General features: G+C 53.7%; 1 protein-coding gene across 1 annotated transcript in view; it reads left to right on the forward strand.

Annotated features, from left to right (window-relative positions):
* Positions 1-24,390, forward strand: part of EPHA8 (EPH receptor A8) — a 50,655-nt gene that overhangs the window by 19,913 nt on the left and 6,352 nt on the right. Inside the window, exons 3-12 of the mRNA XM_075027666.1 lie at positions 2,456-3,119; positions 16,173-16,328; positions 17,404-17,739; positions 19,997-20,121; positions 20,305-20,467; positions 20,944-21,040; positions 21,609-21,676; positions 22,216-22,341; positions 23,198-23,383; positions 24,014-24,075. Coding sequence (XP_074883767.1) covers positions 2,456-3,119; positions 16,173-16,328; positions 17,404-17,739; positions 19,997-20,121; positions 20,305-20,467; positions 20,944-21,040; positions 21,609-21,676; positions 22,216-22,341; positions 23,198-23,383; positions 24,014-24,075 — 1,983 coding nt within the window. The remainder of the gene's footprint in view (positions 1-2,455; positions 3,120-16,172; positions 16,329-17,403; positions 17,740-19,996; positions 20,122-20,304; positions 20,468-20,943; positions 21,041-21,608; positions 21,677-22,215; positions 22,342-23,197; positions 23,384-24,013; positions 24,076-24,390) is intronic.

Raw genomic sequence — 24,390 nt, forward strand, 5'->3', positions numbered from 1 at the left:
CTTTAGGGCACCTCTGTACCCCTTGGCCAAGCGGCAGGGGTGTATCCTGGGTGTCATAGCACTTTCTACAGGCTTATCTCTGTGGTTGAGGAAGCTGAGGCATAATAAGATGGGTGCTGCTGCTCACCCCTCCAGCAAAGCACACAGGTAGCCTGGCTCCTTTCCACGTTGTCTACTTGAGTGCTGGGGTGCAGAGCAAGTCCTCAGTGATCCTAGGACCTAGGATGAACCTGGGCTTTTCTGGAATTCAGAGGATGATTTTTTTAAAAGAATCTGAAATATTTTTGTCTCCTGGCAGTGGCTTGACTTTCACACCCTTTGCCAGCATATTCCTCTCTGAATGAGCGTTTGTTGAAGTCTGCACCTGGAGCTGCTGCCTTTTCCAGGTTGTTTTGAGCTCTTCAGCAGTGAGGAGCAGAGTTTTCTAAAGGCAAGATGCTGGGGGAGTTTTGAAGATGTACCTCACCAAAATGACTGCTCTGACCATCCTAGCACTAGCAGAAGGCAGAGGAACGTCTCCTCCACAGGAGCTGCAGGTTGAGGAGGTTAAATGAGGAAGGACTTTCCTGTCTGAGAGGGGAGAAAGGAGCAGACTGTCTTACAGGTATCACTGATAACTCTTTCCAATCTCTCTTATGTTCTGGAGGTGTGATGCCCTCCCGCAGCTGTGTCCTGTCCCTGCAGTGCTACCAGCCACATCATGAGGCTGTCGGGTGCCTGTCCCGGCAGATCTGCATCCTTGCTGGCTCCCGCAGTCACTGGGGTGAAGTCTTCAGGCTCACACCCCACCCTGAGCTGAGCATCAGGCTCCTTCTCTCTGAGCTGCTGTCAGTTTTGCATCTGTAATGAATCACGGGTCACTATTCGCATAAGAAAACATCATTTTTGCCCTGTCAGAGCAAGCCCAGAGATTTATTTTAATGTACTTGCAATGCTGCTTAAAAGATTTGTTTTCCTGCTCTGTGTACCACTGCTGGAGCTCTGCTTGGCTCCCCCAGCTCTCCCAGACAGCACGCAGGCAGGCAGGGCACATACAGTGAGTGCTGAAGTGGGGGGCTGCACCCTGGGGGTGCTGAGGCTGTGGGGGGTGATGGTTTGGTAGGCAGAGCAGCAAGTACTGCAGGGGTGCCAGTACCTTCCCCAACTTCTGCAGGGCTGCGTCTGGGGCTGCCCCTCGCAACTGGACTTGGGTATGGTGGTGGGACTCAGGCATCTTCAAAGCCTGTTGCTAAGTCCAGAGAAAAGGCAGAAGGTCTGAAGTCCTCCTCTGCTCATCTTCCTCCTCCTCCTTCTCCCATAAGAAGAATTGAGGGGTCCCAGATCCATCCATGGGGGGTGTGATTGGTGTGCCTGGTTTGGACAGGGATGTGAGCTGAAGAGGTGGTGTGAAGCCCCCAGAGAAGTGAAGGTCTGTGGGTCCTGGTGAGGGGTTGGTGGCGTTGGAGGGGGTGGAGAGGGAGACACGTCAGGCAAGAGTGAGCCCCCAGAAATGTCCTGTAGCCCTCAACACCTAAGTTCAACTTGTCCCTCAACAGCCGAGCTCATTTGTATCCAAAATCTCACTAACTTCTCACTTTGAGTCAGTCAAACCCACTTAGCATCCCTTCCTTGGATAATACAAATGTCCCTGTCCCCTCCTAACCCACCCAGTGACTCCCCAGACCACCCCTCCATCACAGTCCCACTCACTGCAACCTGCTTTTGCCCAGAATCCCCTTCCCAAGCTCATCCTGCTGCTACACTGAATTTTAACCGCAGAGCTGTCAAGCTGTAAGCCTCTGGATTCCCAGAGCCAGCCCCTAGTCCAGACTCTCAGCTGGGCTGAGCACTGTGCACTCACTGAGGAACCACGCTGACCTCTCCTTGCCTGGGAAGAAGGGGGCTCTGAGCCTCCATGGACCCCCATTTCTTGCTGGAAGTCCTGTGTTCACTGCATGCTTCCCCTTCACCCTGTGGTATGCGCCCTGAAACCCATTCCTCAGCTGGAAAGCCGCCTGTTTAGTTTGTGCATGGAGATTGCATGAGCCAGAAGAGACCCAGGTGAGCTGTGAGCATGGGTGCCTTCCTGCTGCTGCTGTGAATGGCAGGTTAAGCACCAAAAGGGACTTGCAGATACGGTCTGGAGGGTTTGGAGCCCTCCCAAACAGTTTCTGCCATCAGTTTCTGCTATCAAATCAGACTTGTGCAAGCATTCCCGTCTGCGAACAGGGGTGCACTTCACCCAGCTCTGCATCAGGGTGGGCTGTGAGAGTTACTGCCCAAATTAGTGCTGGGTAAAGTCTGCTCATCTTAATTTTCCTTTGGCCTGTGGCAGCAGTGATCTCTCATCCAGACGCAGCTGCAGGAGCAGAGGGAGTTCATCCCAGCGTGGGTGATGGCACAGACCCCTGCATGTCCCGTGCTCACCCAGTGTTTGGGGACATCTGGAATGACCTGTTCTCTCTCTGTCCTGCAGTGGGATTCAATCAATGAAATGGATGAGTTTTTCAGCCCCATCCACACCTACCAGGTCTGTAATGTCATGACCCCCAACCAGAACAACTGGCTACGGACCAACTGGGTTCAACGGGATGGCGCACGGCGGGTCTACGCGGAGATTAAATTCACGCTGAGGGACTGTAACAGCATGCCGGGTGTGCTGGGCACCTGCAAGGAGACTTTCAACCTCTACTACCTGGAGTCCGACCGGGACCTGGGCACCAGCACTCGGGAGAGCCAGTTTATGAAGATCGATACCATTGCAGCTGATGAGAGCTTCACCAACGTGGACCTGGGGGTGAGGCGCCTGAAGCTGAACACGGAGGTGCGGGGCGTGGGGCCACTGAGCAAGAGGGGTTTCTACTTGGCCTTCCAGGACATAGGCGCTTGCATCGCCATCGTTTCGGTGCGGGTGTACTACAAGAAGTGCCCAGCGATGGTGAGGAACTTGGCGTCCTTCTCCGAGGCTGTGACTGGGGCGGACTCCTCCTCCTTGGTGGAAGTGCGGGGAGAGTGCGTGGGCCATTCAGAAGAGAGGGACACCCCCAAAATGTACTGCAGTGCTGAGGGAGAATGGTTGGTGCCCATCGGGAAGTGTGTGTGCAGTGCTGGCTACGAAGAACAGCGTGATTCCTGCATGGGTGAGTCCCTGCTTCTTGCTAGCAGTGCCTGCAAGGGGAGGGATGGCTGCAAAGGGGCTCTTGCCTCTTTGGGGAAGGGCTGAGGGCAGAAGCCTGCTCACAGGAACTTGGAAAGCCAGCCTCTGTGAGGGCCAAGGTCTGCCCAAACCTTTGCTGGCCATCTTCATGCTTCCAAAACGGATCACTGGTACCACTGACAAGCTCCTTCGGAGCTCCTGTGAGTCTGACCATGACAGGTCCTGGTGCAGGGGGTTTGAAAGCAAGGAAAGAAAAAAGAAAAAACACGGAGCTTTTATGAAACAAGGTTATTGCGTCCATCCATCACCCCTCCCCGGGGCTGCTGCAGAGCCCTGCCGTCCAGGGGTGTGGAGAGCCTTCCCGGGGGCCCTCTGTGCCGCTGGGCAGACTTCAAGCTGCCGACTGTACAAACTGTGATAAGGAAGCGGGGTGACCAGCAGCAGCCGTGCACCAGGCACGGGGATGTGTGTGTACAGAGCACGGCACTCGGGGCTCCCCAGGAGAGCCATCCACACAGATTTGTTTGCTCTCAGTTTCTTTACGGGACGTGTTTAGGGGAGCAGCACAAATAAGAGTGCGGGGCCTTTGTTTGAGTTTCATGGAAACGTCAAGTGTAGCATTTGTCTTAGGGAGACTTGACACAAGGTTAGGACGTCCGACACCGGAGTGGAATGGATCCAGGTGCTGCTGGGACCCGTGCTGGCCCCGGAGGGTCCCCAGCTACGCAGAGTGGGAAGGACGGGCAGAATAAATGTTTCTATCTGAAACTCCTCCTGTCTGCGACCATTGATTTGAAAGTCATCCTTGGATAGATCTGATAATTCAGAAAGGGCCTTCTGCTCCCACGTTAAAGAGTGGGTGTAAAGTGTGCGTGGGGCCAGGCACGTGCTACTGTGGGAGGGAGCACTGGCGTGGGCTGCCTGGATGGCTGGGTCCCAGCCCCACGACTGCAAGGAGCTGCGAGTTGGAGGTTTGGTTCAGAATGGGCAAACACCCCTTCCCTGTATTCCCCTCCTGCAGTCCCATACAGCAGAATCCACCCCAGGAGATCACCACCCCAAAGCCTAGAGGCAGAGGGAAGCCCCAGGGTCTGTGTCGTGCTCAGCCCAGCTCATTTTCCTGTGTTTCCTTGGACATGTTTGTCTCTCTCCTCAAAGCAAAACTCTGGGAGAGCTCCTTCTCTGCCCTCCTGCCCTTTTCTGGGTTTTGCCCCTACCCATAGGCACGGCACAGGAGGAAGTGTGGTCCAACCTGCCTCCCCAGATGGGGTGGACACAGGCAGAAGCTGGCCCTTCTGCATGCAGGCGGACTCAGACCCATGCTGCTCAACCAGCAACGCTCTTTGGTGAAGCTCTCCAAGGCTCGTGGCATCACAAATGGGACAGAAATGTCACTGGACTTTCTCCGACCTCAGTGTTGTCTCGCCTGCCTGCCTCCCCTGTTCCATTTATCCAGCTCCTAGCATGGGGAGTTTGATAGCCCAGCATCAAGGGAGCAGGGGCAGCACATCCTTCCTAGCCTCTCCTTTGGTGGGTGGGAGTGGAGCAGGAGTACATATATTTACACACAAAAGCAAACAGATGCAAATCTCTGATCTAAGCTTCTTGTGTTTGACTGGGACAGAGTTCATTTTTCACGGTGAAAAGTGCCTTTCCAGAATGATTTATAACCCCAGTGGATCTGTCAGAGTTGGAAATTAGCCGTTTTAATTGTCAGGCGGACAAAAGCAGGATTCCAGTGGCTGTCGCCCCAGCAATTTTTCATTCTCCGTCACAGGGATGAGATGGTATAAATCACTCCTTGTGGCCCTAATAATCTTTCTATAAATATCAGGGAAATTCATTTTTTGCTTGGGGGGGGGGGGGGGGGAAATTAGAGAGAAGATACTTTGCCTCTATGGCAGTGTTTAAAATGTGATTCCAAATTAATTTCCTTTTGCCTTTCACAGTTGGACGCCTTATTTGTCAAAGCTAAAGATGTTTGAACAGTGGAGGTTTCTCCCCCACTTCTTTAACGTTCATTTTTCTAAGGACCTGCCAGAGTGATGGAAGACAGCTCATGAAACCAGATCATGGCCAGAGCTGTTCCCAGCCCTTCGGAAGTGAAGGAAGGCTGTGCCACAGAGCTGGGAAGGATGGGGTGAGGTGGGACATGATGGAGGATGTGTAGGAACCTGGGGACATTCTCTGCCTCTCATCCCCCTTTACTGTCAGCCATCACCTTGGATGCCCCCTTGTTTGGGCAGGAGGGTGGTGGCTGGTATCTCTGACTCCTTGCGCTTACCCCAGCAGGATCCACATTTTTCATCTGGTTGTGATTGATGTCCTGGTGTTTGCCATAAGGGTGTGAGGGGCAGTTTCCATGGCATCGAGGGGGCAGATCTCAGCCCAGGAGCTCCGGATTCAGGACAATGCTAAGGATGCCAGCCAGCCTGGCATGAGACGTGTCACAGCCCTGCATCACACAAGACATTTGTCCCCCGTATTGGTGCCTCATGCATCTGCCTGATTTATCTTCAGAGGTACAGAGTCCCCTTTTCCAGCTGTCCCTGGGCATGGGTGCTGCAGTGCCTTACTGGGCAGAAAGCAGGTTTGAGCATGGATTGCCACAGCTGCTGATGGGGTCCTGGGGTCTGCCAGCTCCTAAAATTCCCAGCTTCTGGTCCCATGGCATCTTCTGTCACAGCCACCCCAACAATGAAACGCCTTGAGTTCTCTCTCCCAGGGCAGCACAGCCCTGCTGCCCCACTCACTTTTCCCCTCCATTCTCAAGGCTCTGAAGGACTTTGCTTCCCTCATCCCTGTCATTCACAGCCAGCCTCGGATGTGCTGCTCTTTCCTTCTTGAAATGCATTAGTCCACAGCAAGACGCGTTAGTATCTCTTACACACAGCAAATAGCAACTGCTCTGCCTAAATAGCAGAATAAGCAATAGCATAAGTGAAAAGGATCTGTCCCAGCAATTTATCAGATAAGAAGACTATCAGCATAATTCACCTTATTTAAATGCAGTTGCTGTACAGGGCAAATAGAGACCCATTTCAATAAGGTCAGTGCTATTAAAGAAACGAGAAAGGGGAGCACTTTCACCTGGTTCTGCTTCTGTGGGATGGGAAGAAACCCATAAGCCACCTCCTCAAACAGTCGTGAGGCTGAGAGCTGGGACATGTACCACAACCTGTGGATGGATGGAGAGATGGACAGGGAGGCTTAGGCAGGCTAGGACAGTGGCTCTCCACCCCCACCCCTCCTACCAGCCCTTGCAGCCCCTCTTTGGGAAGGGCCGCCAGGCTTCTGAGCCACCAAGGCTTTGAGCCTGTGGTCCTTGAATAAGAGTCAGCCTTTTGGGGAGGATCTGAATTATTCCTTGGGCTGCATCTGTCACCAGCTATCAGTGAGCAAAACTGGAAAGTTGGGCTACAATCTGTTTAGGTGATCACGAGTTGCATACACACAGAGTCAGTTTGGAGCATCAGTCGCAGTGCCATGGCTGTGGATCATGGTGCTGCTCTCTAGGAGCTGACACAAACCCAGCCAGTCAGCCAACCACCAGCCACGGAGACCTCCAGGAGCACAGAATCTCTTGGGAAACATTTTCTTTAACAAATGAAAAAGGGTAAAAGAGAAGGGACAGGCCTTCTTCCCTGTTGTCAGAGCAAAAGGATGAGCCTTTGGCAGAAATGCCATTCCCAAAGAGCATCTTTGAGATATATTCATGGGTTTCAGGTGGTTCAGACATTTTTGTCTAAAGTTTGGGACCAGGCATCTTGGCCTCCAGGTCTCCTGATTGCTCTGGCTACTTTCCCTCTGCTGTGCTTGGGGGGCTTCAGCTTGGCTGTTGCTGTTGGCTGGAAAACAGTGATGAGGGACCAACAGTTAAGCAATTGCTGCTCCATCAGCCCATTTGCACATGAAGACGGGTGTTCATAGCCTGCCAGGGCTGAGCAAGAACAGCTACCAAACAGGGGTCTGATGTGTGTGGCTGAACAATGATCTGACCCTGGGGTAGACTTTACCCAGCTCTGCTTAAGCCAAAAAAATGGTCTGTCTCCTCCAGACAAGAAGAGAGGGAGGCTGTCACCACAGGGACCCTTTCCTCTCCAGCTCCCAAACTGAAGGAGAGATGGGAATAGGAGAGGGTCTGCTCGCCCCTCATGGACAAAATCCTCTGCTGCTGGGCGCTCTCATGCCTCCTGTGGTACACGCCTGGTGGAAATGGATCTGGAGAGTCTGGTTAGCAATCTGGAAGCCGGTTAATTTTTTCCAGTTGGTGGGATTCATGCTGATGAACCAATCAGCAAATTTAATGTACTTTAAACCTTCCTTGTGGGCAACTTTAATTGAGCAATTAAAGCACCACGGCATTGCTAATTAAGAGGAGAAAATACCCAGCTTGGTAATTATGTGCTTGTGAATACAGTTTTGCATCCATGGACCTTTAAGAAGAAAGTCAGTGGAGACTGACTTTCCAGCTGATGGGGCAAGGGGGAGCAGAGCTACACAGTGTGACAGGAGGGGAAACCCCATCCAGCTGTACCCCACCACCCACGCACCATGCTGGGGGGCACAACCCTGGCCACACAGGGACAGGGTCAAGGTAAGCCCTAGAAACACCAGGGGACAAAGTGACACAGATGAAGCCATTGGCAGTGGAAGCCAGGTCAGAGACACAGAATCCACCTGTGCCGGGCTGGGCAATGACCTACAGCCACTGCAGCAAACGTTTGCAGCTGTGTGAACAGATGTGGTCCAGATGCTGATGTTGGAAGGGGAGGAAAGGTGGAGGCATGCGACCTGCTCTCCTTGGCCTTGGGTGCGAGGGGACAGACCCCTTTGCCCACTGCATTGCAGGTGCGGATGCTGCTCACCCTTGGATATCTGCCCAGGGAGACAACAGCCTGTGTTCTCTTCCTTCAGTGCTGAAAGGGTGGAGAAGCATGCATGGAGAATGAAAGATACGCTAGTGGGTTAAGGGAGCCCACCAGAGCCTTGCTCCAGTCCCTTCTTTCCCCAAACTCCTTATCCTTTTCTCCCTCAGAGATGTTCTGAGAAGCCTCGGGCTTCTCTCTCCCTTTTCTGCTAACAGTGATTTTTTTCCCCACCTGTATAAGAACATCGCACAGCAACTCTGAGCTCCTCATGTTGTGTCTTGGTGTGAAACAGCCGATCCAGGTTGCTCTGTTGGAAACAGGACACCGGTCCTGCTGGGCTGACTCCAAGCAAACCCCCTTTTTCCTGCCTCTGAGCTACACAGGGTCCTCCAAAATGCATGAGGGGGTCACACGTACCTCTGTCAACGAGCAAACCTGGGAATTCAGGGCACCCATTACCAGGCTGGGCTCCACCTCCCTTAGGTCCTGCCTGGAAGAATATGTACCATATATCAAGGCAACAGATAAAAGTGTGTCAAAATACCCTATCACTGCAACTCCAAACAAACATATTGGAATATGTTTCACTTTTCTTTACAAATTGGTATGGATTTCAAGGAGACTTTCCGTGCAAGTCCCAGCACACCCATGCCAGCTCCGAGCTGCAGGCTTGGTGGCTGTGTTGCACCTCAGTGACGTCTCTTCAGAGTCTCCTGTGCCTGCTGGCAGAGTACCAGGCTGTCGTACCCAAAGCTGGACTGCACCAGTGCCCTGAGTGCCCACCACAGAGGGCTTCTGCTGTGAGTGTACCAAAATGAACCTTTCAAGGGCAGGGGCAGTGATAGTTTCAAAGATGTGCTATGGAAGTTATGCAAATGTCCTTTCCATGATATCAGGCAAGAAAATCAAAGAAATTTGCAAGATTTTCATTCTTGGTTTGCAAGCCAGTCAGCTGCTTTGTAAAATACAGGCAATACTGTCTGGTAAGATTATATCACCTTCTGTTTATCCCACGCAAAGCCCTGCATCCTGAAAAAAAAGAAAACAGTTTGTTTTCCAAACCACATAAGCTAGGACTGTTAAGGATCCAGGTATCAGACTTCAGATGGGAACAGCCTGCAAAGGAGATGTGTCAGAGACACAAATTGTTTGCAAGGTTTGGGCTGGACATTAGGAAAAACTTCTTCCCCTGGAAGATTATCCAGCCCTGGGACAGGATCCTTGGATTCACATTTGCCTCGTACCAAGACTTCCAGTTTATAGTCCCAGACCTAGCTGCTAATTAGTCTGTTTGGATGCCATGTCTGCTGGGTTATGTGCGCGTGGCTAATTCAGCTCAGTGAGCATGCTGGAAAAGGCAGGGTGCAGGACAAGGTGATCTCAGTATCTCCAGCACCTTCACTCCCTCCTTGAAAACTCAAGCACGTGGCTAATTGCATTTACTAGGAAAACAAAACAAAGCAGCACCCTGACCCCCGCCCCCCCCAAACCATTTTTTTTTTTCTGGTTAGGGGCAAACAAAAAGGACAGAGATGACTGCAGAGCTGCCTTTTCCCCACCAAGAGAACAATATGGGTTTTGTCCCTGGCTGAATATTTTATTGTTTGCCACTTTTCCTGAGTTTGCTGTGTTTAGCCACTGACATAGATGAAGGGTGAGAATGATGTGAGGCTGGAGTTTAGGGTATTGATGGGGCTGAAACAAATTTCATTTGTGCTTGGTAGGTCTCTGTAGTCCCTATAAGAAATGCCAAAGAGCAGCTGGACTTTGATGGATGGATCTGGCAGTACTCAAAGACCTTCACCAGTTTTTGAGTGTGGTTTTTTTTTGTTTGAACTCTTCTTTTCCACAGAATTTGGCCAGGTTCAGGTCTTGAACACAGGTTGTAGCTCTGGATTACCAATGTGCAGGTGCCTGGGAAGCTGTTGTTAGGGAGTTAGAAACAGGCAGCCTGCAGGGAAGACCTGGCATTTTGCACTGATACTTACAGTGGAGACAGTGTAATGCAATGGGGGGCTGGGGACCTTAAATTCACTACCAGCATATTCGGAGGATTGGTGTGATTGCCTTGCATGGGCAAGATGCTCCTCATCCCACAGAGCAGTAGCACCGTGCCAAAAATTTGTTCTGTACTTGGCATGAGATGCAGATCCCAACCATGTCACCGCTTCTTTCCCCTTCCTGAAAACAAGATGCTGCTGCTGACACTTCCCCGTGAAGGAGAAAGGGATCCAAAAGCTGGTGGTGCTCAGCTGTGCGAGGGCGAGGGCTGTGCTGGCCCTGTGATGCTCTTCACTTGCTTCTGTTGGAGTGCTGGGCACCCTTATTTTAAAGCTCAGCCTCTGTACATATCCATAGCCATATGCATGTTGTGAGAGGGCTCGCATACATACCCTCCAAAGCTGCGTACTGGTTCCTGCAGGGGCTGGGATTAGGTTCTTGGTGTTACGTACATTCTTTCTTCATTTATGCATCTTTGCTCCCTGAAGCCTCGCAGCAGGGATGCAGGGTTACCTCCAGCACTGTCATCTGCAGGCATGGCTCCCATTCGGCCATTCTTCTTCCTGAACACAGCGTTTTCTGGGTTTGTTTTTGGTTTAGTGAAAACTCTGTTTTTTTCAGGAGCCTTGGTTAGTTCTGTCTAAAACCCTTTGGCAAGACTGAGTTTTGGAAACAGGTTTTTTCTAATTCTGGCATTAGGCTGCCTGTTTCCATCTGACTCCTGCAAGCTGTAGCATTTCCCCAGATAAGCTTTATAAAAAAGTTTTTGCTCCAAGAGCATGCCAGGCTGTCTCACCTACATAAGTCTGCACAGCATCACCTTGACTCCACTCCCGCAGAAGGATGTCTGCACCGGGCAGCAGAGCAGCACTCGCAGCAAACTGGGATTTGGATGTTTCCTGCTTTTTAAAATTTTTTAAAAAAACATGGAGGGAAGAAGAGCAGGACAGAGTCAGGGGTGCCTTCAACAGTACTGAATCCAAGGCAATTGCTGATTTTTCTATGGCAGCACCATGCAGATGTCCAGTTTGGGATGCAGCCAGTCTGGGCCACCATGGTTCCAGTTTGCCCAACAAGTAGAATTACTCCACTCGGAAAAGCAGAGGCCTCCTTAGACAACTTGTCCCAGTAGTCATGAAATCTGGGAGCAAGAAGCTGTGCAGGGTGCCCTTTGCTGCACGTGCCATTTGCTCGCAGCCTGATGCGTAGGGTTTTGCTAGCTTTGCAAAATCTTCATGGGCGAAAACTCCAAAACTCCCCCTGTTCCCCTATCGGGGGTGTGAAGGAGTGTGAGATGGGTTGAATTGTGGGAAGAAGGGCCAAGCAGTGGGGAGGTGATATGAGGTGGAGTCTGGGGTGATATGAGACAAGTTCAGGTGTGTAGAGTGGTGTGACAGGTTGTAAGGCAGTATTGGGGGTGGAAGGGGTTGTGAGCTGTGCAAAAGGGCTGCGAGGTGGGAACTGGGCTGTGTGAAGGGCTGTAAGGTGGTGCTCAGTGGCTAGAGGTAAAGCAGTGATTGGAGGTGTGAGACAGTGCAGGGGTGAGCAGGACGCAAAGGATGCACAGAGCATCAGCAGGGCCATGGGGTGATGCATGATTTAGAGACCAAGAGTTTGCCTGAGAAAGCCAGCCCAGCCAGTCCCCAAAACCCCCTCCAGACCACCGACCAACTTGGGGACAGAGCCTGGGCTGACCTGGGATTGCAGGGAAAGGGGAACACAGCCTTGCAAAAACACAAAGTCTGGGTCAATGAGGCAGATGCCTCTTTTTAAGACATGAGTGTGAATAACATGCTTCTGTTTCAGTGTCTGTGTCATGTGGGAGCTGAGCATCATGCTGAAACTGGATTGAAAGGAGCTGGGATTTTCTGTGCTAGCTTCTGCATCCTGGAGGGCTCTGGGATTGGTGCCTGTCTCTGGCTGTGACAGTGGCTGTGACACCCTTATTTCCATCTCTATTTCTTCCCAGCACCGCCGAAGTATGTTCTGCTGGTGCTCTTGGCTCCCTTCTAGTGCTTGCTGATGTCCAGCTTTGTTGCAGGGTCAGGGAAGGGGGCAATTTGTGGCACTGGTGCCGCGGAGCTTCCCCATGGCACCCTCTCAGCTGTGCCCTTGCCCTGCCCAAACGTCCTGGCCTGAGGATTGAGCCAAGAGGGAGTGACACGGGGTCGATGCTCGCATTTGCAGCCCCACTGAAGTAGCCCTTGGTGGTCCCACCAGGGCCACCTGCAGAGCACTAGTCCCAGATGGCAACTTCAGACTGAGAAGAGCAGCTCGTTCCCAGCTAGTGTATCCTCGACAGGTTCATCTATCATCTCCTGAGCTCTGCCAGCTTATTAGCAGATGTTGTCCTGTCCCCAGAGGATGGAGAGGGAGGGAAACAAATGGACCAAACTACAGATGGCTGGCAGCGCCTTCCCCACGCTCGCTGTTTCTAAGACAAGCCTGCTGCTCCGGGGCCCCTTGGGCAGGTGATGCATGAGAGAGTGGGGCTGGTGGGCTGGGAAAAACAGGCAAGTTGTGCTGTGCAGGGTAGTGGGATCAGTGGAAGCCCTGTGGCATTTACCCCCAACAGGCTGGGGTGATAATTGCGACAGAGGGTTGGAGATGTGCTCTGCCAAGCACAGGTTTAGTGCCGGTTTTTGTAGGCTCTGTTTGTGTCTCTGGGACCAGCCAGGGGTCTGGGCTGCAAGCCCAGTGTAGATATGCAGGTCTTGAGCTGGGCTGCAGGCAAAGGTGTGCTGCTGTCCCATGTGCACTGCAAAACCACACCATGAGATGAAACTGCAAGGACAGACAACCTTGGCTGGGTTTGGCACGGGGAATGGCACTGGGGACAGAAGAAGGACACCAGTAGCAGGACTTCTGGTGGTCCACAAAGAGGCAGGACCCGAGATCCTCAGACACAGAGTAAAGGTATCAACTGTATAAAATAATAACAAAAAAAAGAAATCCCCACCTTCTACAAGGCTCCTGGAAGGGCATTGCTGGTAGGTGGCAATAGCTGGTTGCTGCAAAGACAGCAGGACAACGGTTCTGCACCTCCCTGGTGGGTGGCTTCAGATTTTGGTGGCTTCAGTGTGTGCTACAACCATGGAGCCCTGTAGATTTTAGACCTGATGTGTTTGACTGAATTTTTCTTGCTGGCCACTTCTCTGATGGTTTGCTCTTACCAGAGCTAAGCCGGGAGGTCCTGGTCTTCCACATGTCATTGGCTTGGCATGAGAGACCTCAATCCAGAGCAGGACATGCCTGTCATCCTGTACTGTAAGGATTTCATATCTTGTGCAGGTTCCAAGCTGGTGCCCTGTCTCCCAAGCCTGCAAAAGGCTTTGCACATGTGTCCTGCTTCCACCTAAAGCAAGCACTGAGACACACAGAGGTGCATGACCCTATCCAGAGCAGTGCCTACCCCAGCCCCAGTTGCTTTCCAGGCTTCCTCACGTGCTCGTGCTGTCCAGGTGCTGGGAGGTGGCTCTCAGCAGCTCTGCCCTGGTGCACAAATTCACCTGTAATTTGTCATTTAGGATAATTTTCCCCCTGAGTGCATCTAAAATAATTGGAATCATTGCTACAGGTAATTAATGCTTTCTCTTTTTTTTTTACAGCATTAAATGCTAAGTGATTACAATTGCTTAGTGCAAATCTGCTGTGCTTCATGTTCCCAGCCTTCCTGCTGGCCTGTCTCTCTGTACCTGATACATGATACAGCACTGATTTCTTTGCCCTTAATTAAATATTGGTGGGGAGAACCACTCCAGTGCTTCTTGAATCAAGAGTCCCTGGTTGCTGGCTCCTGCACGGGTAGAGATGACAGTGGTTTGCAGGTACAAGGGGCCCTTCGCACAACAAGTTGAAGGTGGCAAATCCTGGCATGCATGCTGGCTAGCATGGACTGTGGGGCTGTCTCATGGCTTGGTTCCCATCTGGTAGGCTGTGCTCATGCCATGTCTTCATCCTTTCCCACACAGAGGAACTGGGAACTTTTCTTTCTTAGAGATATGATTTGGTTTATTTCCCCAGCTGCCTACCCCCCCAAATTTGTCCCCACCTGAGAACAGGGTGTAACAGCACTCACCTCAGTCTTACACCCAAAACCCAAGGGGTTGCAGACCGGAGGGTGTTGCAGCATCAGGCAGAGGGGATTTGGTAAAGGCAGAGAGTCCCCCTGGCTCTCTTGGTGTGTGGGATAACAAGGACCAGTCAGCACCAGAGCTTGGCAAATGTCCTGGGCTGTCCTTGGTGTGGTTGGCTGGGGACAGGAATCCTCCTCTCCCAGCTCTGCCTCCCCTGTTTTCTCTCCTCTTCTGATGCCCTTGAGGAGGTGAAAGATGTCGAGAGAGCTGGGGAGCAAAGCCAGCCCGGAGCTGCTGCCATTTCCTCATGAGTCACTTCTGCCTTCCCTTGCATCCCCGAGTTTGGGCACTTCTGCTCCTTGCTCTGATGCTACTCAGGGACTGGAGGAGCAGGGATTTGGGAACAAACTCTGGAGCTTCTGGCCTCTGCTTTTTCCAGCCTGCTATACCAAGCTGTGACACCAAGCTTTGATACCACCATCCCTGGTACATCCTGCTAGTAGTATTTCTCCTCTGTCTTTAAAGCAGCATTCAGCGCATAACTGCCACAGGAGCTGGTGACAGAGCCTGAAGAGGGACCAGCAAGCCACCAGGGATGTGTGTGGCTGGAGCACAGCCTTCAGCTGCCGTTGCTGGAAGTAGCTCCATTACAAAGAGGCTGTTGCATTACTGTGCAGTGTGTGACACATGAAATATGTTGGTGGCAATCAGTCCAGGGAGATGTGTGGCAAGGAAAGGAGCATTATTAATAACAAAACAAATCAGCACCTAGAAGCAGAACAAACAGCCAGCACAGAGGGACCCAGACCACTGGGGATGCTGGATCACAAACAAAACCCTTCTACATGCTTGGAAGCAAAATTTGAGGCAGTATGCAGAGGTGGCCACTGGGGGTAAAGACAGGAAAATGAAGGTATTACTACCTCAGTAAGGAAAAACAGAAATGAGTCAGAGCCAGGATTAACGCTTGAATCACTGGAACTGGTCCTAGAAGTACTTGGTGAATACAGGGACTCAGACAGAGCCTGTTTTTCCCTACTTGGAACTGAAATCTGCAAGAAAGGACAGATCCTTCCACCCCCAGACAGATACCTGACATGCCACATGTCACTTTTGAGCTAATCGATTTTCCTAATGAGAGACGAGTTGTTTGTTTGTGTGACAAATGATTCACCCGAGGGGTTTCTGGGAGAGGTGGGGGTAGGATGGAGCAGACTGATGCCAGCTGCGGCGTGGGATGAGCGTGTGCTGCTGCCACACAGTCCCCAGCACCAGGAGGAGGCAGAGCAACTGAAGGGGGGTTGCGTTGTCAGAAAAAAGCTCAGGGTGGCTCGTTTGGCCTTGCTGTCCCTCCGCAGATAGCAGGCAGCATGCATGCACTGCCGTTTTGCTGCAATGTGGAACAAGAGAGTTTTCCCTTCGTTTTGTGCAAGCAAACTTGTTTTGTATAGTGGCACACCAGGGGCTTGCAGAGGGATGTGCACCGTGTCCCAGGTGCGGAGCTTTTAATTCTTGAAACCGCCCACATGGATGCTCTTGGACACCTGGGCACATCCAGCATGGGTAGTATGGCAGTTCACAACATCACTGGGAAGTGAGGACTGTGCCGCAAATTTGCCCCGTAAATAATGGTTCTTAGAATAGTTAACAAAGCAATTTCCAGTGCTGCCTGGTTTGATCTTTGCAGCGCTCCCTGCCCCGGGGCCGGGTGGTGCCCCAGAGGGGTGGCTGCAGTGGGCAGAGCTCTGGGCAGGAGACAGGGGGACAAGGAGAGCACCTCCAGCCTCGCAGGCAGCTCACGAAAACAGAGGCACCTAAGTCTGCTTGTGGAACAGTGGTGAATGGGTACCAGGATGGCAGTAAGTACCAAGATGACAGCTTGGGGGAGAGGCAAAAGCAATTTTCACAGAACACGGTTTCCAGCTGGAGTGGGACTCACCCAGGCGCTGGGGAGAAGGGCTGGTTTCCCATGCGCTGCGATGGGGGCGAGAGCGGGGTCCAGCTTTGTGCTGGTGGGACCCACCGAGTCGTGGGATGCTCCTTATCCGGGCGCATCCCTCTGACCTCTGCCCCTTCCCTCCTCTGCAGCCTGCCAGCTGGGATTTTACAAGTCAGCCCCCGGGGACCAGCTGTGTGCAAAGTGCCCCTTGCACAGCCATTCGGAGAGCCGGGCGGCCCGCGTGTGCCGCTGCGACAGCAGCTTCTACAGGGCGGTGCAGGACCCCCCCTCGGCCGCCTGCACGCGTGAGTACCCCGGCTGCCCAGGCGCCCGTCCGCGCTGCAGCGGGGCAGGCGTCAAGCCCTCGGACGCAGCAGATGCTCCCTGGCTGAGCCCGGCATGCACCCTTGCCTCCGTGCATGCTGCCCAAGGCGCTGTAGCAGCCTTTCAACCCCAGGTCTCCCTTCGGCGCACGAGCTGAGACCCCCTCAGCTGCACTCCCTCACTGCCCTCTGTCTCATCCTCATCCTGCTGCTCTCCAAACATCCCTGGGCAGAGTCTGCTCCCCTCCTGGGCGTCTCTCCTGCGACAGGGCAGGATGAGACCGTGTCTCTGCCGGCAAGCTCACCTGCTCATGCACCAGCCCGTGTGGCCGCTTCCCTTTACAGAAATGCCCGGGGTGGTCAGACCCCTGGGAGGCCACAGGGCGGCACAAGTGTTTCTGTGCTCTCCTTCGCTGTGGGTGGACAGTGGCACCAGGGCTTGTCATAGGGTTTCAGCTCAGCTCTCTGCTATAGACTGCTCTGAGGGGCCTAGTGCTATTAAAAGGGGACAAGAACATCCCAGGAGGAGTCATCCTCTCTGTAGCTGGTCCAGCAGGGCAGAAAGGTGTGGGGCTGCTAGCTGAAGCCAGGGTGAAAGACAGGTCAGCGGCATCTGACTTGTGTTTCCCTAGGGGATATCCTCCCAAGACTGTTGATTTCCCCAGGAAGTGTGAGTTTACCCTTCCCTTTAGATGAGCAGATCCTGTTCTCCACTGTCCAGCCCATCAGCACCTTGGCTCTTCCCCCAAAAGCTTCATGCATCCCCATTGCTTTCTGCTTCCCCCAGAACAAACATCAGCTTTTGCCTGCCTGGCATTTGGCATCCTGGTCCAGAGCATCTTACCTCCATGGCATTTCACCCTGAGACCTGTCTGTGTCTTTGCTGTCTTCTGTTTGGAGCATTTCCCTCTCTGGGCAGCTCTGTATTCCCTGTAGCATCGTTTGTACACACAGGTACATGCTGCCCAAGATGCATCTCTCCGTGGGTCCCGTGCTCTGCCAGTCCCAACACGCTTCAGCAGCTCCCGCTCTGCCTGAACCTCTGTTTCTTTTCCAGGCCCCCCCTCTGCTCCCGTGAACCTGATCTCCAGTGTAAATGGCACCTCGGTGACACTGGAGTGGGGCCCACCCCTGGACAAGGGGGGGCGAGCTGACATCGTGTACAACGTGGTCTGCAGGCGCTGCGCGGGGGACGCTGGCCAGTGCGAGGCGTGTGGCAGTGGAATCCGCTTCGTGCCCCAGCAGATGAGCCTGGTGCAGGGAGCGCTGACGGTGACCAACCTCCTGGCCCACACCAACTACTCCTTTTGGGTGGAGGCCGTCAACGGCGTCTCCGACCTCAGCCTGGAGTCCAGGAGAGCTGCGGTCGCCAACATCACGACAAACCAGGCAGGTAGGAGGAGCAGACACCCCCCCCAGGGCTTTGCCTGTGTGGGTGATGCTGATGTTGCTCTGACATTGCTCCAGCCAGTATCTGCAGGAGCCAGAACCTGCCCTAGCGGCCAAGGACGGGTTTGGTGATGGGCATGGGACCCCCAGGAGATGTGGCCCCTATCATCTCTGCTGCTGGAGGTGGGTTCAGGGAGCAGGGGTGGGCTGGAAACAAGCTGCTGCCCAAGGCAAGTCTTACCCTTCTCTGGATCATGGTATCCTTTTTCATCCTCCTTTCCTTCCACTTCAGCCTGCAGACACTGGTGGAGGCTCCTTTTCTGCAGGAGACAGGGGGCAGGGAGAACACTTGTTTATTGACAGGAACACTAAGTGGAGCATGAATCTTTCAGGCTGTTCCTCCAACCTTCTGTCCCTTCCCAAAGGGCCAAGCAGCAGTTCATGCTCTGCTCTTAGCTCACACCAACGCCCAGCCCTGGCAGGTGACAGCAACGTTTGCTGGGAAAAGTCTCTCTCATGCATGTCTCATCTGTGCAAATCCCTTGCTGTGAAATGCTCTTTCCCCAGGAAATATTTCTGAGCAATGCTCTAGCCCAGGTGGGCCAGGACCCTGCTACAGGGTCACCTAGGCATATCCCCAGAGCAGAGCCCAGCTAAGCCCCTTTCCATGGAGCGCACTGTAGGCAGAGAGGACGGGGCAGGGACTGACCCTTCTTGTTAATCCTCCCAGCTGGAAACGAGCCCGCAGGAACTTCCTGCGGTGCTGAGCCCCTTCTGCTCTCATGGCGGTGGTGCCAGCAGGAGAAACCCGGGGACCCTCGCTGGGTTAGCTCATGGCTGGCATGAGAACAAGGCCTTTTTGTTACTAATGCCTGCCCGTAGCACTCCTTCAGCACCCCACTGAGCCTACGCGGAAATGGCTCAATCCTGCTGGCTTGCTCCTGCATGATCCCTCCAAGTGCTGACAAGCAGCGTCAGCCTGATGCCTCGGAGGGGGATGCTCTCAGGAGGTGCTGAATATTCCCATTTCAACCCCTCTGCTGGGAAGGGGATACTGAGCAGGTGCCGCGAAACCAGCAGGGTTGGGAATTTGGTAGTGATTGAGGTTTAGCTGCTGCGCCTGCACGGTGCTCCAGCTGCTGTGCACCACAGAGCATCCCTGCCTGCCAGGGTGGCTTGCCCATGCTGGGTGGCGGTCACTCTTGTCCCCCCATCCCTGGGGGGGCTGGTGCAGCAGAGATGCCCTGGGGCTGTTTGGAGAGATGCCCTTGGGGTTTAGCTGATTCCCACCATCCCACCCCGTTCCAGCTCCCCGGGGTCCTGTGTCCCAACAGTGATTTCTGCTTCTCAGAAGAGCCAGCTCGAAGATGAACTGAGCTATAACTGCCACCTTTCAGTCCCTGGGTACCCCACTGCTGCTGCAGCCCCTGGGGCCTCTTTTGGTCTCTGTGCTCCTCCAGGGACACCCCTGTGCTGCAGCCACGGCAGACAGCAGCTCTATCTTCCCCAGATCCACCACATCCCATTTTTCATTCGGCAGTTGGGGTCATAAGGGGTGTCTGACCCCTTCCCATGGACCCCATGGCTGCACCTGGCCATCGCAGCACCCACCACACTCTCTGAGGTCCTTCCAGGGGGGTATTCCCAGCAGGAAAAGAGGCTCATGAGTTGGCTCCTCCAGCTGTGACAGCTCCAATTTGGGCATGGCAGGTGCAAGGACTGATTCACAGGCTCCCAACCCAGGCCCAGGCAGATGACCAGTATCTCAGGGCAGGAGAGCACCCCCAGGGCACCTTTAGACTGATGCTCATTCCCTGATCACCCCTCTGGGCATTTATCATCTCCTCTTTCCCTCTTCCCCTGACCCTCTTCCCATTCCCCAGCTGGGGGCAGGAGGGGTCAGGGTCCTGGTAGGGACCAACCTCCAGCCCTGCAGCCCCTTCTCCCTTCTGGCTCCAGGCCACAGTGAAACACCAGTGTCTCCTCCTGCCTGTGCTGGGACAGTGCCCTCCTCTTTCATATCCTCAGAGCCTGCTCATTCAATGGGAAAGAGATTGAGGCAACTGAAGCGAGCAAAGCCTGTTTGCTCGGCCCTTCACAGCACCCATCTCATGGCTTTAATCAGAACAGAAACATGGTTTAAACCAGGCATCCTGCTTGGGTTTCCAGTTCCACCCTTCCCTGCTGCTGTGTCCTGCTGCCCTCACCCGCGCAAGACCCACACCAGCAGGTACCTAACACCCTGCCCTCTGCGTCCCCAGCCCCATCCCAGGTCGTGGTAGTCCGCCAGGAGAGCACGGGCCAGAACAGCGTCACCTTGCTGTGGCAAGAGCCAGACCAGCCCAATGGCATCATCCTGGAGTACGAGATCAAGTACTACGAGAAGGTAATGCTGAGCTTGCTGCCGCAATCTGGTCCCAGCATGGTGGATTTAGACAGGGGCATGGCTCGGTTTAAATCCTGCTGGTGCAATTGCTGCTGTCAGCGAGCCTTGCGCAAAGGACTATTTTGGAAGATTTTGTGGTTGCTGTGCTAATGCAGCAAGGTTTTTGGTGTTGTTTTTCCCCAGGACAAGGAAATGCAGAGCTATTCGACCCTAAAATCCAAGGGCACCACTGCCACCATCTCTGGGCTCAAGCCTGCAACCCGCTACATTTTCCAGGTTCGGGCTCGCACCTCTGCTGGCTGCGGGAGGTTCAGTCAGACTGTGGAGGTGGAAACGGGGAAGCCAGGTGAGTGTGTGCAGTTGTGGGATGTGGTAAGTGTGGGGCAGGGAGCATGGGGGATAGTGATGCCCTTCTCCATGGCCACTGTTCTTCTGCCACATAGGGAAGGAGGCTGGATGCACATCTGCTGGGGTTTCACCTGCAGGGCTTGCTTGAGTTTGCCCTCCTGAGATGTTCTTATACATTAGGAAGAAGAGGGAGGAAGGACATAGCAGCCAGGGTAGGGAAGACCTGGTGAGGTCCTGAGGCCCCAGACTCCTCTCTGCACTGGTTTGCTGTATCACCATGACTTTCCCAGATCTGTGCTTGGTTTCCCCATGTATAAATGGTCCCTGTACACTGGAAGAGCCCCAAAGCTGGGGCTGGATAGTGGATAGTGCTTTATCTTTGAAGACCATGACCCCATTGGGGTAGGTAAGTTTCTGTGCTCAGCAGAGCACTCCCCACTCCAGCTCACCTCCTTCCTAACCTGCTTCTTCCAGTCTCTCTCCGGTACGACACGATGACGATTGTCTGGATCTGCTTGACACTCATCACTGGCCTCGTCGCGCTGCTGGTGGTCCTAATCTGCAAGAAGAGGTAAGTGTTTTCTGGAGGTCAGTGCAGCTTGTCACCAAGCAGGGCAGCAGGGATGGGAGTACTTGGGTGCAACTTTTGTCCTCCTAGTTTGTCCAGAGCATCCACATGTCAGGGCTTAATAAGCAATCAAGAGACTTCATTTAGGGGTCACCCTGCCTCCAGTTTCCCTGAGGCAGAGCTGGTCTCCAGACCTTCCCCTCATGCCAGCAGGCTGAATAGTGGAGAGCTCTTCTCCATCAAAAAGGTCCAAGGGGGACTGTGTCTGCTACATCTCAGCGTGACTGAGCCAGGCATGTGGAGCACACATGCTGCTGCCTGGAGAAGACAAAAAGGCTGCAGCTTTTAGCACTGCCAAGCCTTGGAGAGCATCTGGAAAGTACCTTGCTCCAGGCCAAAGTATTTGTCCAGCAAGACACAGGGATGCAGCTGGTGGAGGGCCAAGTGTTAGCTCCAGCTCCTCCTGGGCTGCCTACAGCCCTGGCACACACTGCCTTCCACCCTGCCTTTGGGCTGCTTGTGGGACCAAGGGTCAGGAGCACCTCTTCTGACTCTTGTGTCCCCATGGCAGGCACTGCGGGTACAGCAAGGCTTTCCAGGACTCGGACGAGGAGAAGATGCATTATCAGAATGGGCAAGGTAGGACCCTCCCTGCTGCTGCCCCTGAGGTGTGAAGGACCTCAGCCCTGTGGATGGGCAGGGACCTGGACCATTACTGCCTGGCGCTGCTGTGGTTTCCAGGGGGAAGTGTTATGACCACTGCCTGCTTCTGGGGATGTGTCTAGGAGAGCCGAGCGGGGGCTCTGATCCCAGGGGCATCCTGGTAATGGGGTTGAAGGGTTGCACAGCATAAGATGGGACTGCAGCATGTTCATCGCAGACAGCAGCAGGCCAGAAGAGTAGAAAACTCATCACAGGTGAGGGGTGGGGTTGGGGGGGTTATGGAGGGGGACGATCACATGGAGGAGATCTGGGCAGATCCTGGACTGCTCTGAGGACATTGCTGTGCCAAAGAATACCTTAGGTTTCCTTGGGGCTGCAACCTCTGTGGCTCCTCAGCATGTCAACCCAAGAAGTCCTGCCCCTGCCCATCCTCTGCCCAGCTGCTGGGTGCCCCTACTTCTCAGCAGGGCTGCCTGAAAGAGCTTATCTCCTGTCTCCCCTTTGAAACCTGGCAGTGAAGTTCCCCGAGTCCAAGTTCTATGTGGACCCACACACATACGAAGACCCCTGCCAAGCCGTGCATGAGTTCACCCGTGAAATCGAGGCCTCCCGGATCAAGATTGAGAAGGTTATTGGGTCTGGTGAGTCCCTGGGCCAGGGACCTCTTTGCATAGCATCTGCTCAGGGAAATTCACAGTCTGACGTTGTGCCATCCCCATGGCCTGCTGGGACCACAGCAGGCTATGCAGCACTGACACAGTGCTCAGCCAGGGCTTCATCTGCTCCTCACCCTTCTGAGATCAAAATCAGGGATAGAGTGGGGGTTTTTTGGTGCATGAAATAAACTCTTTGGAGGGAGCCTGGTGCAGAGGGTTGCTGCTCAGCCAGCGTGGCACTGACAGCTCAGGCTGACGCAGCAGATGGCTCAGCCTGTCCCGCGTGGGCGCTCCAACGCTGCCACCCTGCTTTCAAACCTTGGAGCAAGCATCTGGGGTGACAAGATGCAAATGAAATTGCAAGCAAAATGGTAAATTTTCAGAACAAAAGGGATTTTTGCATAGGAACAGGGGCTTGCAGGGAAGCACGGGGCAGAGCCAGAACTGGAACTTTACCAGCAGCACCCCAAGGACTTAGCCCAGAGCAGCATTAGGAAGCCTGGCTGAGAGACATCCCTGCTGCTCTAAGAGCCTCCCAAATTTGTTCATTAAAAGTGGTAAAGCAAGTGCCACTGTAATCATTACTCTTGGCCCATTGTCTTCAGTAAAAGGTATCAGAGAGAGATGGTTTCTGGTATTTCTGCCCAGTTCCCAGAGGTGGCACTGGAAGGCAGAGATGACCTTTCTGTACTCGGGGGCAGTGATGCACAAAGACCCCAGGAGTCCTGAGGGGCTGGAGCATGCTGTGAGCGTGCTGGCAGTCTGAGTGATTTGTGGTGCCGGTGGGTTGGTGCAAGAAGCTGAGGAGCTCTCCATGCCCTCACCTTCTCTTGCCTTGCAGGGGAGTCCGGAGAGGTGTGCTACGGCCGCCTGAAGCTGCCAGGGAAGAGGGAGATTCCCGTGGCCATCAAGGCACTGAAAGCAGGCTACACAGAGAAGCAGAGACGGGACTTTCTGAGCGAAGCCAGCATCATGGCACAGTTTGACCACCCCAACGTCATCCATCTGGAGGGGGTGGTGACCAGGAGTAGGTGGCTGGCAGGGATGGGACCCCATGGTGGGGCAGAGCTGGGATGTATTTCCCTGTGGGCACCCTAGGAGATGGGGGTTAGGGATCACTTTGGGTGCACTCAGTCCTTCAGCTGCCTCGATTGCTCACTTGTCAGAGGTCCTTTTACCCTGGGTCTCCTCCATCCCACCCCCTTGCCTTCTCTTACAGGACAAACTTTCCATGTGGCAGTTCCCCACCTTGATCCACAGTGCGCCTCAGGTCAGGGTTATTGGTTTAGGAGATCTCCTACCCATTAGTGTTTATTTTAAAGCTGCCTGTATTGAATCATAATTTGAAGTCTTCCTTCAAAAAGGCACATTCTGATGCAAAGCGTTATGCTAATGGAATGCAAATTTCAGTGGGATAACGAAGCCGACCTAGCCACATCAATAACACCTGGAGGGAGGCATAAATGCCGGGGTTATTGCCACATCCCCACCATCCTGCCCGTCCTGCAGTCCTGCGTGGTGCAGGGGTGAGACTGCTCTTCAGGATTGCAGGAGACCCACCGGCTTGGATTCATGTCTTTCCCAGTAAAAGCCTGGCACTGGGCTTCCCAGAGGAAGGTGACTTCTCTGCTAACTTGACCTCCCTTGTCTTCTGCAGGCAAATTGGTAATGATTGTTACTGAATACATGGAGAATGGCTCGCTAGACACCTTCCTCAGGGTAAGGAGCTCTTTTGTATTTTTTATTCATTGCACATTCCTGTGGGCTGAGTGACTGGAGAAGAGGCTGGTTCCTGCTCCTCAGCCTCACGGCCACTGCAGCCCCTGTGTGAGAGCCGTGTGCTCTGGGCTCTCATCTCTCCAGCAGACACCAGCTCCTGGGCATCGCGCCCGGCTCCCCGGAGCAGCACCGCAAAGGCAGGGACACCTGCCTGAGTGGCATGTCAGAGGTTCTGGGAGGGCAGGATGTGGGCTGGGGGGACAAGAGAGAGGCACTGAGGTTAGAGGAGGTACTAAGCCAAAGACAAGAGGCACT

Source organism: Buteo buteo, chromosome 5 (genome assembly GCF_964188355.1).
Source record: "Buteo buteo chromosome 5, bButBut1.hap1.1, whole genome shotgun sequence".
Taxonomy (NCBI): domain Eukaryota; kingdom Metazoa; phylum Chordata; class Aves; order Accipitriformes; family Accipitridae; genus Buteo; species Buteo buteo.